We start from the raw sequence: 19,353 nt of genomic DNA on the forward strand, positions 1-19,353 counted from the left end.
AGGGTCTTTCTACGTGTAGGGGAGTAATAATATTATGACTCCCCGGTCATAATATTATGACCAGGGGTCATTATTTTAAATAAAATATTAACCGGGTGTCTTGATTGCTTTACATGACTCGCTTTTATTCAAAATACCGACTGAAAATCAGAATTTTGAGGATGCGCGTGCATGGTATGACCCACTTGTTAAATATATTTATATACAAAATTTGAATGGCCTTGAGAAATTCAATCAATACTCAAAATGGGTTTTCCAGACTTCTACTTTCTGTTTTGATTTTCTGAAATACGCTAATTTGCCATTAGACTCCATCAGTTGTCTTTTTTTCTTGATTAACATGCATTTAGTTAATAATTTAATGAAAGAAAAATTTTACATACTATTTCATTAAATTTAAATGTCTCCAGAAAGATCTCAATTTTTAGAAATGATTAATTTGAGATTTTTAGGAAACCCAGTTATCAAATGGGAATTTCCTTAATACGCATTACATAAGTTTGGATTGAAATTGTCAGGTAAGCATAACCAATAGTTATAAAATGTATATTATGTTATAATCTAGACATAAAACTATCATGCAAAATATGTTTACGATATCAATCAAATTATAGATATCATTTACGAATAAACAAACGCAAACTTCACACTATTGTTTGGCTGTAGAGCACTGCGCATGTCCAGTTTCAGTGATCGAACCACAGAGACCCGTATATGGTGAGGGTTCGACCAGAGTAAAGTCGTGACGTCACTATTATAGTCTAACCACGGCAAGTCGAACTTAACACCCTAACCCTGTCATAAAAGGTGTAGTTTATCGGTTTAAAAAAAAGGAAATAATTATATATGTTGGTTTAACTGAGGACGTCATTTTCAGGAAATAAGATGGTAACTTTTGCATTTTTTAATCATTTTTGTAAGTATGGACAATAATTGATAAAGAAACAAAATTATATTCAATCCTTATATAGCTTATATATAGTATTGTGAATGGATGCTATCATTTATTTATTTATTTTATTTTTTTATTGTTATTTTTTTTTTTTTTTTTTGAGAATATAATATGTCATTTCATGTATTTGTAGTAAAGAAATTTGTGTGTTCTTTTGGGAAAAATGGGCGGTTCCGAGGGAAAAGATCAAAAGGAATATAAGCTTTTCAACTAAGAAATAATCTATATTATATCCTTTGATTCCTTTCACACTTTTACTCTTCGTTTAAGTCCTCTCCTGTTAAAGTTTCTTGATATATACCTCACCACATGTCAATACTTTATCCGTTTGCAAACAATTGTTTATGTTTATTTTTCTCCCTGTGCGTGTATTTTCAGAATAAATGAAAACAATTTGGGAGGTTGGGGAAACACTGACTCTAGATAAAACAGCCCATTTGCGACCAAAAAAAAAAAAACCGCTCAAAATTGTAAACTTACCGTTCAATTTCGTCTGCATATATGGGAATTAAACCAAAATGGGTTATACCGGTGACTTTTTTTTAACCAATGCACATTTCAGTGACCAATATGATAACTGATTCATGAAATCATAAACGCTCGCTCCTCGTTATGATTTTATAGATTGATTACACAGATGTTTTATTTTCCCTATATTTAGAGAGCAATTATACACATAATCAAGCTATGTATAAACAGCGTACATTTTACTTCTATACATGTATATGATATATAAAGAAACATTATCTTATTAACTATTTGTATGTCTCATTCCGTGAGGATTCGCATAAAATTGCAAAACAGGGTTTATAAAATCATGAAAACGAACATAGTTAATGATGTTAATTCTGTAAACCAACTTATTTAGAAAAGAAGCAACATAGTTAATTGTATTAAAGTGTTTATCTGTCCACGCCTTGTGGTGTACGGTAAAACGAGCGAACGGCATTTCCGAGATAGAGCGGATTCGAAGGTCGATTTAAACGCGTAATTGTAAGTATTGTTTATGTTTTTGTCTTGTTATTCATTTAAGTTGTATTTTTTCGAAAAACGGGAAATGTAGTTCCGTGTAGGATTGATTTAGGCTTCCAATGATGTAAGCTGTTACAAAAAGAAAAGTATATTAAGCCCGGGAGAACTTTTCTCCCTGACGAAGCGAACGATGATTTGTAGAATATTGAACTTCCCAACCATAAAAATGCCATACCCTTCGGATTTCTTGAAAAAGTGTATTAGTAAATTATCAACCCGTAATAAGAACTTGTCCTTCATGCAAAATAAATTACTCCTAAAAGATTTCTTAAATTTGTAAATCGATATTTTTCGAAAGTAGTGGAGCGAAAGGGCAAGAGATGGAGCAAATTTAAAGGTTCGATGTTGAGCGCAAGGCGATATTATAAATAGAAATTTCTACTATAATTAGGTCTATTATATTATTGATACTTTTAGTCCGTACACCGACTGAGCTCTGCCTTTTTTATTACGTTCGTTTTGTTCATAGATAAACAAACAAAATCTTAGATATTTATTTTAACTTAATTTTTTCTTAAACCGAGATTTGTACTGCAGTGTTTGATTATAAAAGTAAGCATTTCTATTTACACTTTAAGAGGAAAATAAAAAACTAAACAACAATGCTAAATAAGGGAGGAAGTATCTTGAAACATATCTGAAACACGTGTTATATCCTTATAACGACTGACACCTTGTCCACCATTTTCATAGCGATTCCTCACCATACAAATTCATGAAAACGTGGCTTATTTGTATTTGCTCTGAACAGGTACGTTAGAGCTATTAATGACAGAATGTTATTGTGAACTGAACTCGGTAGTAGTGATCCATTTAATTTAATGTGTTCCATGCATTGCATAATTTTGTTTCTGTTCTGCACCTTGAATATCTAACTTTTCGAAAAACATAACATTTTGGCGTGAACAATCGCGTTACACGTACCTGCTCGGAAACATTTGTTCGCGGTAGAACTGAAAATATTCGATTTTGTCGAATTTGCACGGACACACGTTTTTAAATGTACATAACCCCGTGAAAAATCATGATTGACCTCGAATAAGTGGCATACTGTATTATGCCATGCATACATGTGTATGATTCAATGGTCGGGCCTAATCCAAATTTCGAACATAAATAATGGAATCTACACGGCAGCCATATGTGACACCTTCGCGATTACATTTATTACGCTAAGGATATCACACTTTATTAGTTGTCTTTAAAGGTATATTTATCTCGGTCTTAACACTTGATCATGTCTATTTTAAATTCTATAGCTTTATATATAAACAATCATAGACTACGCTCCTCCTAAAACGTCAAATTAATATCGCCTTGCGCTCAACATCGAACCTTTTGCTCCATCTCTTGCCCTTTCGCTCCACTACTTTCGAAAAATATCGATTTACAAATTTAAGTAATCCTTCAGGAGTAATTTATTTTGCATGAAGGACAAGTTCTTATTACGGGTTGATAATTTACTAATACACTTTTTCAAGAAATCTGAAGGGTACGTATGGCATTTCTATGGTTGGGAAGTTCAATGTTCTACAAATCATCGTTCGCTTCGTCAGGGAGAAAAGTTCTCCCGGGCTTGATATAATTTTCTTTTTGTAACAGCTTAGATCATTGGAAGCCTAAATCAATCCTACACGGAACTACATTTCCCGTTTTTCGAAAAAATACAACTTAAATGAATAACAAGACAAAAACATAAACAATACTTACAATTAGGCGTTTAAATCGGCCTTCCTCTCTATCTCGGAAATGCCGTTCGCTCGTTTTACCGTACACCACAATTTTGAAGTGGAACGACAGTTTGCCGGGCGTATCTGTCGTAAATGTACAAAATAGATTAATTTGGACTATACAGTGCTCAAACCATAGAGCAGACATTATGCAACACTCTTTCTTGCCTATACTGGTATTAAAATGTAATCAAAACGTCAAATTATCAAACCTCGAACCAGTACACAAAATATAGAGCATTATGCTGGCATCTATCTTTTCTTTGTTGGCATTGAAATGTAATCAAACTAGAGCAGCCTAAGTTATGTTATTAATGTTATTCAATGTGTCGCACATAAACTTTGAGCAATAAAAACGCATATACAGAATATATAGGGATGGGGGGATCGTGACTTTATTTTTACTTCGAGACATCGAGAAAATCGACTTATCGAAGTTCGACTCAAAAGTTCTACTGTATTTGCGGATTTTAGTGCTTCTACGATAAAAAGAAAACTTGTATCTTGTCTAAGCAAAGCAATCTGTTGATAATTTCCATGTATATGAATTGCAATATAATTAATGAAATCACGCTTAAAAATTTCAGGCGGGATAAAATGGAAGAGGATACTATTTCAAGGGACTCCCATATAAAATACAATTTGGAGAGTTATCTACCCTATATCTGCGAATGTGTGGACGTCAAGGATCTACTACTTAACCTAGACTATTTCACTGGCGGTATGTTCTTTGAGTGAGACTAGAAAAAAAGTGTTGGAGCACCACACTGAATACCGTATTCCGGTATATACAAAACAAGGCTCTTGACAGGCTTAAATGCTAAAATTTCGACTTTTCTGAATTGAATTTTAAAATGTCTAATTCATCTCTTCACACCGATTTATTTACGATAATGAATGAAAAATGTAAGAATCGGCGAAAAAAGCTTTAACAAATGTACTCCTTCAACAATGTAGTGTTTTAAATTAATTAAGAACCATTAATTATTCATGTAACAACCACAACATTCGAATTTAAACGATATGCATATATTGCAATCATTTTTTAAATGATACAATTCATAGTTTTTTGTGATCTCATGAAATTATCAATCTTTCTTTTTGTATAAAGACTATTAGAACTTTATTTCGATCAATGATTATTTTTATTTTTCTTTAACATTTAGTTACATGTATTGAGATCTTATTCTAGCATAAAATGTTATTTTCATTAATTCTTCGGGAAATGAATTACATGCATCAATTTTTTTAATCTGCTCATGCTTTGTTTGAATAGAACAAAGACAGGAAATAAAGCAATTAGTTAGAGAAAATCCAGTTCGTGCGACTCAAAAAGCATTTAAAACGTTGATGAACAAGGACTCACCGGGACTTTTTACAGCGTTATTGCAGGCATTGGAGGAAGGTAATTATTTTTAGAATAAATCTATTTATAATTTATGTAATACTTATTCGTAGGACGGTAATAGCCCTTTAAAATACATGTATATGTTTATTTGTGCCAATAATTTCTTTTCCTCTGATTATTCAATTTTTTTTACAGATTGTTGTTCTTGAAAATTAAAAATACTCGTATCTAAAGTTTACATTATTAAAAATCATTAAAGAATGCTTGATTTTAAATTTAAATCATTTCATGAAAATTGATAGACTAAAAACATTAACGAAAGGTTTTTTTTAGACATTACGGGACTGGAAATAACTTTTGGATAATAGTGTTCAATTTGATGTAAGTCTAGACCAATTTAACTTGCGCACAAAATTTCAAGTATCATACAAGTTGTATCTATGTATTGCCTTTGGTCTCTTATATTACAGATTACCCAATTATTATCAAGCTCATAAGTTGATAAGGTGAAATTGTTGAATGTGACGAAAGAAATCTATGTTTTGCTTTTTGGTCTCATATATTACAGATTACCCAAAAATTGTCAAGCCTCTCAGTGGGGAAGTTGTTAAATGTGACGAAAGAAATCTATGTATTGCTTTTTGGTATCATATATTACAGATTACCCAAACATTGTCAAGCTTCTCAGTGGGGAAGTTGTTAAATGTGACGAAAGAAATCTATGTATTGCTTTTTGGTATCATATATTACAGATTACCCAAAAATTGTCAGTCTTCTCAATGGGGAAGATGTTAAATGTGACGAAAGAAATCTATGTATTGCTTTTTGGTATCATATATTACAGATTACCCAAAAATTGTCAGTCATCTCAGTGGGGAAGTTGTTAAATGTGTCGAAAGAAATCTATGTATTGCTTTTTGGTCTCTTATATTACAGATTACCCAAAAATTGTCAGTCATCTCAATGGGGAAGTTGTTAAATGTGACGAAAGAAATCTATGTATTGCTTTTTGGTATAATATATTACAGATTACCCAAAAATTGTCAGTCTTCTCAATGGGGAAGTTGTTAAATGTGTCAAAAGAAATCTATGTATTGCTTTTTGGTCTCTTATATTACAGATTACCCAAAAATTGTCAGTCATCTCAATGGGGAAGTTGTTAAATGTGACGAAAGAAATCTATGTATTGCTTTTTGGTATCATATATTACAGATTACCCAAAAATTGTCAGTCTTCTCAATGGGGAAGATGTTAAATGTGACGAAAGAAATCTATGTATTGCTTTTTGGTATCATATATTACAGATTACCCAAAAATTGTCAGTCTATCTCAGTGGGGAAGTTGTTAAATGTGTCGAAAGAAATCTATGTATTGCTTTTTGGTCTCTTATATTACAGATTACCCAAAAATTGTCAGTCATCTCAATGGGGAAGTTGTTAAATGTGACGAAAGAAATCTATGTATTGCTTTTTTGGTATAATATATTACAGATTACCCAAAAATTGTCAGTCTTCTCAATTGGGAAGTTGTTAAATGTGTCGAAAGAAATCTATGTATTGCTTTTTGGTCTCTTATATTGCAGATTACCCAAAAATTGTCAGTCATCTCAATGGGGAAGTTGTTAAATGTGACGAAAGAAATCTATGTATTGCTTTTTGGTATCATATATTACAGATTACCCAAAAATTGTCAGTCATCTCAATGGGGAAGTTGTTAAATGTGTCGAAAGAAATCTATGTATTGCTTTTTGGTCTCTTATATTACAGATTATCCAAAAATTGTCAAGCTTCTCTGTGGGGAAGTTGTTAAATGTGATGAAAACTATAGAAGAATTGTGAACTTGTTTGCTACAATGGTCATCAACGAGATACAGCCACTAGAATTGATACTTTCTCTTAGAAAGTATAATGTTCTTACGGCGCTAGAGGCCGAGGAGACGGTAAAAGATGAACAAAATTACGGGAAAACTAGAGCTGCGTGGTACATCATTACAAATATACATAGACATGTAGAAGATTGGTTCAAATATTTCCTTACATCGCTGATTGAGAATAGCTGCGAACATTTGGCCCAGATATTGGATGACGACATGGTTCAGAGTAAGCTGTCATTATTTTGCATGAAACTTATAAAATAAACGAATTTGTGCGATTATTTACTGTTTCAATAAGAACTTTCTAACATATTTATATCTAAATTTTGGTTACAGATATGAATACTTAAAACAGTTTCAAATGTTGCAAGTTAAAGAGCTGAATATTCGGATTTTTACATATTCAATTATATCAAAAAAAATGAATTGTTTTACAACGAAAAATAATTTGATTGCATCTTGGGAGAATAGCTGTTTCAACCTTACTACCTTATTTTGTAATAAAATATGTTGTATATTTTCATGAATGCAGTAAGCAGTTTACATATTCCTATTAAAATCCTTAGACTTATGTCATTTAGAGCAATGCCATTGATTTTATTTTTTATAACACCTTATTAACAAGTCATAACATTGAGTTGTTTTTTTTTTTTTCAAATATGTTTGCAGAAATAAAAGCACAAGCATCTTACAATCCTGACAACGAAAACACTTATGAAGAAAAACAATGTAACGATGTTAAAGAACATATTCAAAATAGTATGTCTTCTACTGTGCAATATATTTGAAACTATGCCATTCTTTGAGGCAAAATGAAATAACATTTACATGATTTAAAACAATAATAAAACATTAGCTGTGACACCTGTCGTTTTTGCCATATATCATAATACTAGTATTTTATAAATGAGTTATACCTATTTCTTACATATTTCATATTTTTTTCCATTTTAATAAAAACATTTCTTAGAATTGATACGACATAAGAGATGGAATCTATGAAACATATCTATATACATTGCAGTTCACCATGACGTCTCTGTAGACACAAAGATTAAAAACATTCCTTTACCAGAAAAGGATGGGTATACTAAATTACAAAACGTCAACAGCAAAGGGGACATTGCAGATGATCAAAATAATTTAAATACTGCTGAAAGCAACGTGAGTGAGAGCCACATCACATACTACAATAATTTAGAAGAATTCGATGATGATATAACTGAGCTGAAGCAAAAAGCTGTACAAAAAGACGACAAGAAAGAGGTCCCTGTTGTAAATATGGACGAAGCATCTACAAATGATTCTTCGGATTCTGATGATGACTTAAACATTAACGATTTAGATATAGGACCATCAGACATAGACGTCTCTAGTTATTACAGAGAATGGAATATAACAACGGGTAAATTTCATTCGTTTGTATCTGCACATATTACTTATTTGTTTTACTATACCAAGTGTTTGATTGCATAAAGACTAAATCCAGCATTTACCGTAATGGTAGCAAATGAACCTACTCTTGCGACCAGTGCAAACCAAGGTATAATCTTTGTCGTGTGATTATGGTCTATACTGTTCACTAATCAGCCAGTGAATATTTTGTGAAAATTTCTCTAAAAATAATGAATGGTTTTGTCAAAATTGAACGATGGACAAGTCCATTTAAGATATTTAAGGTTTGAATATTAAATACCAGTATACAATTAGATTGTGTGTGTGTGTTTTTTTGTTTGTTTGTTTGTTGTTTTTTTTTTGTTTTGTTTTTTTCATATTTATAAAAGTATCAGAATAATGATGAGATGATGATAAGATAATGAATTACACTAAACGAATTTATTACACATCTCATTAACGACAATATAATAATGTCTTGGTAATATAATATCAATCATTGATTGTAATCTAGTAGACCTTTTTTCGTAACAGATCAAGACGAGCTAACCAATGTCGCCGAACATGAAATCAAGCTCCGTGGATATCAAATGAAACTGGCAAAGCAAGGATGTGAGGGAGATAATGTTATAATCATGGCACCAACAAACTCCGGCAAAACTAAAGTTGCATGCAAGATTGTTCATGTAAGTTTATTCTTTCGGTAAAAATTATAGAAAGACAGCATTTTTAGAAGGATGGAGTTTAGTACATGTTTAGTACATTGACTATTTAAACAAGGATTCCAAACGATTTATTTGTTTGATTTTAAATTATGTTGACACTGCAAAAGCTACTGCATAAGCTACAAATATTCATTTTGCTTGAAATTTGTTTTAATAAGATATAATTACGATGTAAAAACTATATTGTTAAAAAAAGTCATTTTAGCAATTCGGAAACCACCATAAATCTATGATTATGAAAATGAAATAAGTATAAATCAAGAAAGGTAATGTTGACATTTTACTAAATTTTAATTCATTTCCATTGTATATACATGTCGTATACAAAAATCATGTCATATTCTTTTATTTCAATCAATCGATATGACAGACAGTGTTAAGAAATTGCGAATACCAAGGAAAGAAGGGTAAAGCCGCCTTCATTGTAGAGAGAGAAGATCTAGCTATTCAGCAAGGGAAAGTATTTTGTGAAGAGCTGCCTGGTTATCGTACCAAAGTTGTTACAGGTGATGTCCAACAAAGCAGAGATCAGTACCTTAAAGATTTTATATCTAGGTAAGTTTATGACACATCACAATATCACATTTATATGGCCATCTATAAGTTTTGTTTAATGTCTTTGTGTGACCAGAATCTGACTTGCTCTTAATAATTTAAACTTTTTTTTTTAAATAAAGGTTTGTCTTTTGCCTTCCAAGGATAAATCAAATTCTTTATTAAGGCCTTAAAACTTAGGAAAAGAGAAGAAACATAATTAAGATGAAACTAAATGATTTTTTATTAATAAGAAAAGTAAGGCAGCTTTTAATAATAAAAGTATATGTACATTTTTGTATTTTATTTCTATTTTTAAGGAGGGATATTTTCATAGTTACAGCACAAGTTTTGTTGAATTTTCTGAATTCGAAAGATGTTGGTAAATTGAATATGTTTGACATTATCGTTTTCGACGAATGTCATCACGCCGATAAAAAACATCCATACAAGAAAATTATGGACAACTATTTTGAACAACGTCTGGGAAACGGTGAAACAGCTTTACCACAGGTGTGTAAAAACTGTTTGAAATTTTTTCTGTCACCATTGTTTTTCATTTTTTCTTTCATTATGAAAAACATGTAGTAAATATTGACAAGAAATACATGAAAAGCAATCGTTCCAAAGGAATATAAAGTTAGTGTTATTTTTATGCCAGTGGTTTATTTTACATATGGTTTTGTCTTGTACTTTACAAGGCTTGCTTAAAGGAATTGGAAAGGATTTAAAGATGATATATGGGCATGTATATCGAAACCTACGTAGTTTACTCTTCCCTTTGTTTTCTCTTTTTGTTTAAAGAGCAACATCCCTTTATTCTGTTGTAATAGAATTGAATTGTTTTGTTTTTGTTCTGTTTATATTTATAAGGTTACTATACAAACGCATTTAAGCACATTTGTCATTTTTGAATATCTATGTTAAACATGTTCAATTTACCAATTCAGAAAATTCAACAAAAATTGTGACATAAACCACTAAAACTAACTTTATATTCCTTTGAAACAATAAGTGCATCTGTTTTTCACGTATAGTAACTAAATGTCTATGTTATCAATGGCAAGCAATGATCATTTTATGTTCTTCGTCATTAATTTTTAGATAGTCGGTCTAACTGCTTCTATTGGAGTTGGGGGCAAACTTGACAGAAACAAGGCGTTTGAGAATATGAAACTGATAGCAGCTAATTTGGACACGAAAGTGTTGTGTACTGTTGACAGTGAGGCCGATATTGCAGAAATGAAAGCATATCTAAATGATCCAGATGAAGGTATACCAGTTTAAAAGACCAATTCTTATCATCTTTACAGAAGAACATAAATTAAAAAGAGCAACAAAATACAAATAAAATCTTTAAACTATACTAATATCATTAATTTTTGATCGTTTCGAAATAAGCTTGTTTTAGTTACTTTTCAGCCAGTAAACTTTTATAGTAATTTTTGTTACATATAATTGGTTATTAAATAAGTAAACATTTAAATGTTTGATTTTAGAGTTTGTGGAAGTTGAAAGGAGATCATCAGAACGTTTCTATGAAGATATTCTAGACGCACTGGAGAAGATTGATAAGTTCATGACGAACAATCCAAGTAGAAAATTTATTTCTTTATATACACATATGTATATTCTAATCAGTAAAACACATATTTGCTGCATTTGTAGCCTTGTGTTAGGTACAATCAAATAGGGTATAACTCTCTTTTCATGTAGAATGGATGCCAAAATAAAAATTAACCATTTTCTCATATATTTTCCGTTTGAAATATAGAAAACTTCTCTAACTTATATCAATTTTGGACACAAACCATCTCAGTATTTTCTTTTAAGACAGACAACAGTGATTTCTTACAATATTTAAAATTTGATTTTTGTCAAGTTTTATGTTCTATTGCAAGATGTGGCACAGTTAGAAGGCGGCGAAAAGTTTATGAAAACCGTCAGCAGAGTACCAACAAGCTCTGTTGGAACACCTCAGTTTCAGTCGTGGCTAAGTGACTTTAGATACGGGCTTTCAGTTTTGAAATCTGATAATGCTAGACAAATACTAAGCCCATGCCTAGATTACATAGACGTAAGTATTCGTTACAATGCGCGCATCTTCTCTGACAAAATTAGTCTGACTTATTGTTTTAAGGCCGTCTATGTACACGTTCAAACAAATAAGTTTGACTGTGTTGTAAAGCGTTTACATTAAATACTTTTGATAATGTCCTATGATTCAATAATAAATCATTTCAAAAACTAAATGAATTAAATACAATGTAAAATAACGTAATGATAATGCACTGTAGTAGTTCCTTTTATACAAACAAACTTTTTGATAAAAGAAAATGATACAGAAGTATATCTATAAATGTATATCTATTTTGTTTCCCCCATCGTAATTCGTATCTTATTTCTAAATTGTGTAAATGTAGCAATTCCTTTTTATTAGGTATAGGATATGTTGATTGCATCGTTTTAATTACACTGTCCTGTTTTCAAGGAATATGGTAAGGCTTAGAATGAAACATGATGCACATTTAACTGTTTTTGCTACTGTCCGTACCAAGGAGATGTCCCTCAGTACCCTTTCTTGTGTGTCTTGTTTGCGGTTATTTGTTTTATGTGGTGGCGTTCTTAGATGTTTTAAGTGTACCTTGTCCCGTGTAATAACGACTGCAGTCCCCTTTTCTTATCTTAACTCCGCTGTTCGTTTCCTTGATTTAATTCCAACCCTTTACATTGAAACCGTTAAGGTTTTCATCTTAACCTTATGTTTGTGTTTGGTTTAAAATTAGTGATTAGTTAAATTACTGATTCACCGCCTCCCTGTTCCGCCCAATCTGGTTGTTTTCCCGTTCCTGCTCGGTGTTTAACTAGGTGTCTTTCCGATATTGATGAATATTATGGTGCTGCAATATGTAAAATTTGCTATCCTACATTGAACTTCATTCTCGAATTCTTAATACAGCAATACCACAACGCAGTTTTGCTATATACAGATGCAAGAATATGTGATGCTTTGAACAGTTTAGGAAGTTTCGTGGACAAGCGTCGACAATCAGATCATCACAATGAAGCAGATCAATTTCTTATGCAGCTTTTTGATGGTATGATAACGATTGGTCCTGTATCATGTCTAGTTTAGACAAACAAATGTTTATATTGTATATTTAGAATTTATGATTTATAGCATTCTTCTTTATGGTAAAGTGCTTTTCTTACTTGTTCGGTTGAATATGACAAAAGTTAAGGTAAAGTACTCTTCTAACTTGTTCGGTTGAATATGACAAAAAGTTTATATATGGTTATGAAAAACAAGCAGTAATTAAAATATATTCACTAAATGTACAAAATGGCGACAGAAACCACGAAATTCGTTGTACTTTTTCAATAGTATTAAGTCTAGAGAAAGCTTTCTAAAAAATGCAATCATGTCATTCTTTCAGATTTGAGGTCAACGTCATATGGTGATGAACCTGAAAACCCAAAGCTTCTTAAACTTAAAGAACTTGTACTTGGTACGATTGGAGATGACGAAAATACACGAGGAATCATTTTCGTAAAGAGGAGAGAACTTGCAAAGAATCTAAAGAAGTGGATGCATCAGACAGCAGAGTTAAAACATCTCAATGCAAATGCGTTCCTTGGACAAGTTGTTTCACGCGGCGAAGGCGGTATGTTCAATGTCTACGTCAACCAAGTTGTGGTTAATAATTGTGTAACAGTATGGTTTTCTTAATCATTAAATTCTTTTATATTTTATATATGTTTTCGTTATAAATGTTTTCTGATGGTTATTATCGAGTTTCTTATACGCTGATTTATGTCTTTGTAGGTATGACAAAGTGTATACAAAAAGATGTGTTGGCGCTTTTTAGAAACGGAAAGCATAGACTAATAATAGCCACAACCGTTGCAGAAGAAGGCCTAGATATAGGGAACTGCAATCTTGTCATAAAATACGAACACGTGACCAATGAAAACGCAAGAGTTCAATGCAAAGGTACGTAGCATACTTATATCGATACAAATCAAAATGCTGTAAAGTTTTATGGTTTACATCTACGACATAGATAATGGTTTGTTTAGAGTTTTTACGCCATATTGAAAACTGTTACGTATTAACTACGCATATTTTTTGCATATGTACATTAATGCTTTGTCTATTAAATGATAATATAAAAAAGATTAAAGTTTCATACAACTGTGTTTTACTTTAGGTCGATTACGTGCTCAAAATAGCAAGTATTATGTATTGACGGAGAAAGGATCTAGCCTAATTGAGAAAGAAGAGTACAACGCCAGATGTGAAAAGTTAATGGTGGAATTGATACCTTTTTTAAAGAAACATATGGATCATAACAGAAATAGATGGGAGGGTGAAATCCTGCAGATGCAAAGGTATGCAAAAGAAGAAAGAGAAGCCCAAAGTAGACAGCGACGATCTGTCCTTATTGATGACAAAGTTAACCTGCACTGTGGAAACTGCGGTACTTTTATATGCTCTTCAGATGATGTAAAGAAAATATGTGGTATGCACCATATTGTCGTTAGAGATATTCGCGAGAAAATCGTGTTGGCGCAATCACTTCAACCAAAACATGTTGACAAAACCAACGGAGTCATTTTAGGTGGGAGCACATTTTGTGCCAATGAGATGTGTGTCTACAAGTATAAGATAGGAGGAATTGTTCAGTATAGAAAGATGGAATTTCCTGTATTGGCAATAAAAAGCGTTTGCGTAAAAACTTGTAATGGTGAAATGTTGCCGTCAGCAAAGCAATGGAGCAAGGTTGTCTTCAAAGTTGAAAGCATTGACACGGCGGAATTAGGTACAATCATTCAGCAATGGTATTTCAATTGAAATGGATATTAAAAAGGTCTTTCATTTAAGCCTTGATTTGCCCTTTTTAACGTTGGTTTGCTCTAACTTTATTCGCTTTTGTTTTTTGTTTTGTTTTTTTAATCTTTTGAAAATGTACATGCTATTATTCAAAGTTTAATTATGTAAATGATAATGTTCTTGTTAGCATCGCTAATTATTTAGTATTCATGTTTGAGAATGGAATGCATACAAATGGCCAGTCATTTATTAAGTTGATTAAAACTATCAAAAATAAGCTTGATTTTAATTGGTGGTTTAATATTTTACATGCTACATATCTACTATATTGCATTGTCTAATTGATTTTATATATGCTTACTTCTTTTATTTTTGTAAAGAATCTATTTTTCACTCGTTTTTATTTTATTTCCATACAATCATTAATTTAAATGTATTTTACTAGAATAATTATAGATACTACATGTATATAGTAAATTAAATACGAATACCGTTGGTTCATTAACAGAAATGGCACATTTTTTATTGAAAAACCTGTGATAGTTTTTATCATTTTTTGTGTCTTTCATTTTAATAGTGCTCGGTATATAATCTGTGCGTGTCTTGTAACAATGCTGCTATTTTACAGCTTTTACAAATAAATATGACTGGAGGATAATTTGTTTTTGTTGTGGTTTCACGAAGAGACGTTTAAGTTTGTTATGTTGCATTTTATTTTTATTGTGTAGCATAAAAGCATCATCCACAATGTTTATAATTATGTACAGTCCAAAGATAAGAAGTTATCTTCATTCGATCAATAACCCAACATGATAACTTGTCAATACAAATAAATGTTTGAGAAATTAATATACAACTGATATTGTATGTTTTCATTAAAACCTTTTCACGTTTTCATTTTGACTATCGTTTGTTTGACGCAACGCTGATTTTATCACTTTTTTGTCAAATATATTTTGGGATTACGTAAAGAAACATCAAGTTCTTTCTTAATAGACAACCAAATTATATGTACTTTCTATCAGAATATAAAGAAATTCAATTAAAGAGCCCTTAATTTTTTACTTAAATTCGTCTGGTTATTTAAAAATAAATTAAGGGATCCGTTTATTCAAACCAAGTCTAACACAATAAATGGTACATCTAAACTTCAATATTACACAAAATCTTAACATTCTTTTTGTTATGAAAACTACTTAAATGTAATTTCAAACAATCAATTATGTATTACTTAGTTTTCATTTATGCTCTCAATAAATATAAAAGATGAATAAATTGATTCCGCCAAATAACTACTTAATGCCATGGATAACCGAAATAAAATCTTGCATTAAAATACTGTTTCGTAATATGTATTGTAAATTCTATTTTTATATGCTTTGTTTCTTTTTGCAACATATTCTATAAAATATGGGGATAAATCTGCTGTCTAGCAAACACTTAAACGTCTAGGAGTTTATATGTGCATGTAAATCACGTAAAATCATAATTTGCATTTTCCATATACATGTTTGCCTGTCAAATCAATCATGTGAAGAGACGGCAGTGTGTCTACTTAAGGACAATTAATTACTATACTCCCACTTTGTTCAAGCGTTGGAGTGTCATTATTTGTATATTTCCTGTAAAATAGAGATAAACGGAATCCCTAAAGAACACTTAAAACGACGGAATTGGCAATGTTGCAGGCTTGGTTTGATTGAGCCTGTCCATGGACGGTACGAGAAAGAGTAAGTTATTGTCCATGTCCCCTAGAAACGGCTTAAGCAGAATTAAAAATTTAAACGCGAAAATGATGAAATTTTGAATTTAAAAACATCCGCAGATGTGTTCATACGGCGGTTATCATGGAACCTTCAATGTGACACCTTCGTGCCATTCCATGAAAAGCGTCCTCGAGTAAAAGAAAGCGTGTGTCCTAAACGAGAGGAAACAATGGGTGGAGCTAAACAAAATGGAAATTTGAAAGGGGATCAAAGGTTATGAAGCCTGCATATCGCAGATAAGACGTCAAAAGGCAGGCAAGATATCCTAATCTTTTTAATTTGGTGATTATTCGATTATACGTACATTATTCATGTAGAAATACTGGAACCATCTAAGTTGAAAAAGGCCAAATAGAAGAAACTAAAATACCACAATCTTGTACACGCTGCATATTTGTGCTGAACGGAGTGTAAGGATCTAAAATACATGTATAACACCTTTACTTATTATATGTACGGGGGACTTTTTACGTCCTCCACATGTTCCACGGCCTGTTCATGGTGCAAATACCGTCCACGACCCCTCCCTAGTACGGGCTTAAGCGAAATTCAACATAAAGGGTATTTCACATAATTTATTTTAAACCTAATGGTATTTAAAGAACAGCTAGTATACATGTATTTATAAGAGTGTTATACAGTACTCTAGCTATATCCTATAAACTTTCATACATGCATATATGATATATGTGAACCTTTTCAATTTTTTTTGGATTATAATTGAATGATATATTTTCTTCCAATTCAAGAGTTATTTGCTGCAAGCAGAGACATAGATAACAGAGAAAGGCAACTTCCTAGCCAGTTAAAATATCACGCGTGCCTGCTAAACTAAAAACTTAATTGTTGCAGGTAAAACTTATTAACCAGATATCAAAAACAGTTAAATAATACATTTTCTGAAAGCTTATGCATTTGTTTATGGCTGTAGTTAAAATTATTTACAGTTCCCATTTAAATAAATGATACATCAATTTTTAAAGAGAACTACTAAATAATTTGTTTTACAAAACTATTCATATGACGAAAAAAATGGCCCAGTAGGTATGTTCTGCTATATGTATGTTTTTCTAAGTGAAAGGCATGGAAAATAACCAATATTTTTACATGCAGCAATAGATTAAAGATATACCTTTCAAATGGTATATAATATTAAAGTATCAAATGTACATACATCCATTAAGTTTTATTTTCTACAAAATGCCTAATTTTTCACTTTTTGATAGACATGAGTGATATTTCAATGGAGTATATAGGAGCTGATTATCTCTGTTATCTATGTCTCTGCTGCAAGTTATAAACAATGTTCAGTGTCGTGAGAGTAAAATATCAGGTTTCCGCTATGACAAAAGCTGTTGTGCATATATATTATGTTTATAAGCCGAGGCCTATATAATAACGTTGTAATAAAAGCTCTTTCGAGTGCATCTACAAATGGCAAATTCAATTTAATTGTCTCTTATTGTAAATTGAATTCATGATAAACTGATGAATCCGAGAATCTGTCAATATTGCCCCTTTTTAGTTTGCTATGATGCTTTGATTATATTCTGTGTGTAAATTTTCCTTAAACCCTATATTTTTATGCTAGTTGAATCTTTGCTGTATGATTTGTATGCTTTGTTCATATTAAAACTCCTTATTCTCCCTTCCATTAGACTGTGCATGCAACTTAATTTTAGTTAACTTTGTTTGTTACCCTGTATGTGCTTTATCTGGTTTCTTTTGTATGCTGTTTTAGTTCTATCATAAATTTTTATGTACTTTTTTTTATAAGTAGGTGAATTTATCTATTTATTTATTTAATTATTTTTTAGGAAACCTTCAATTACGTGTAAATTCTAGATGTTAACTAATAACTATTACTATTTTATTAATTTTATATTATCATTATTTTTTATTATTTATTTCACATTGCTGCATGTATCATACTTATAAATTTCTTTACTACAGTCATTTATTTCTTTTATAAACTGTTATTACCTTTAATACTATATGTACTGTGCATGTCATCAAACTATGCCTTAATTTACCATCTTATTGTAAAGTTCTTCTTAAACTTGATACTTTTATTTCATGCTTAAAGTTGCTACTAGTTTTATATGTTTTTACTTTCAGATCTGTTATATGTTAGTAAATATGTTGTATGCCTTTGTTATTGTCGGCAAATAGCTTATTAGCTAATGTAAACCGACCTTGTATCTTGTATCTCAGCGAACGTTACGCGTTGCGATCCCATTGCACGTTGGGATAGAAAATCTAAATTAGGTCAAACGGTGCATATGTACAAAATGAAAACAATTTTCTTTAAAACAAATTTATTGTTATAAATCTGTTCAAAGCTAACAGCAGAATAATTTTCCACAAAAACACAGTTTGACTATTGCTTTATTTTATGCATAGCTAATTGCTACAAATGGCAAATTCAATTTGTCTCTTAGTGTAAATTGAATTAATGATTATCTGATGAATCCGAGAATCTGTCAACAAATTTTAAGTGATCAGTTGATATGAAAGTTATAAAACCTGAAATCTAAAAGAAATGTATGTTAACAAAATCAAGCTGGTTGTGGCTTTGATTATAGAACGTTTTTATGTAGCGATAAGTGTTGTGAAACGCCGAGAATTTTTTCGACGTTTCGATCTCAATAATATTCGAACCAATGATAATTTCGCAACATTCCAATATGTTCAAAATGAAATAACAGTGTGAAACTAAATTAAATTTGATATATAAAACAATATCATATGTATTGGGATTTAGTATTGCCAATGATGTAAATGGGGATTTATAGGTTTAACAATGTTTAAACCTTAATGTAGCCTTATTATAATCTTATTTAATTTAAATTTTAGGCGTGAACAGTTTGCCCCATTTTACGGACTTTTTTATTTCATTCTATCAAACCATTGGTAAAAAAACATAATATGTTTTAAACTTATCTTGACACTGACATGACAACAAGTTGGAATCGTGGATTACTTTAACATAGCCCAACAAATTGTTGTTCAGTGTTTTTTATATTATAAATAGGCCTATAGATGATGGTCACCCTTCGCTGACATCTATGTAGTATCAGTTTGTAAATCGGTCATTTTTTGCAGTTTAAATATTGAGACTACCTTACATTTTTATTTTAGCTCACCTGTCACAAAGTGAGCTT

General features: G+C 31.2%; 1 protein-coding gene across 2 annotated transcripts; it reads left to right on the plus strand.

The window, feature by feature from the left end:
• Window positions 1–303: 303 nt before the first annotated feature.
• Window positions 304–15,632, plus strand: LOC132730865 (antiviral innate immune response receptor RIG-I-like). Of its 2 annotated transcripts, none has more exons than XM_060716938.1 (16): window positions 304–518; window positions 4,302–4,435; window positions 4,991–5,119; window positions 6,829–7,161; window positions 7,605–7,694; window positions 7,960–8,340; window positions 8,865–9,016; window positions 9,426–9,610; window positions 9,910–10,102; window positions 10,694–10,862; window positions 11,089–11,184; window positions 11,491–11,666; window positions 12,549–12,687; window positions 13,027–13,254; window positions 13,416–13,583; window positions 13,801–15,631. In XM_060716938.1, the coding sequence occupies exons 2-16, from the start codon at window positions 4,312–4,314 to the stop codon at window positions 14,442–14,444; spliced, it is 3,207 nt and encodes a 1,068-aa protein (XP_060572921.1). In that variant the 5' UTR covers window positions 304–518; window positions 4,302–4,311; the 3' UTR covers window positions 14,445–15,631. The 2 variants fall into 2 exon arrangements, with proteins under 2 accessions (XP_060572921.1, XP_060572922.1); XM_060716939.1 differs by lacking the exon at window positions 304–518 and adding an exon at window positions 814–888 and having other exon boundaries at window positions 13,801–15,632.
• The last annotated feature ends 3,721 nt before the right edge of the window (window positions 15,633–19,353 follow it).

This window comes from Ruditapes philippinarum, unplaced genomic scaffold (assembly GCF_026571515.1).
Source record: "Ruditapes philippinarum isolate M1 unplaced genomic scaffold, ASM2657151v2 ctg10663_1_1_1_1, whole genome shotgun sequence".
In the NCBI taxonomy this organism is placed as follows: Eukaryota; Metazoa; Mollusca; class Bivalvia; order Venerida; family Veneridae; genus Ruditapes; species Ruditapes philippinarum.

Coding starts and splice junctions, on each gene's coding strand:
- LOC132730865 (XM_060716938.1), top strand. CDS start 4,312: ATGGAAGAGGATACTATTTCAAGGGACTCCCATATAAAATACAATTTG. Junction 5,120..6,828: donor ATTGCAGGCATTGGAGGAAG/GTAATTATTTTT, acceptor CTTATATTACAG/ATTATCCAAAAATTGTCAAG. Junction 9,611..9,909: donor CTTAAAGATTTTATATCTAG/GTAAGTTTATGA, acceptor TCTATTTTTAAG/GAGGGATATTTTCATAGTTA.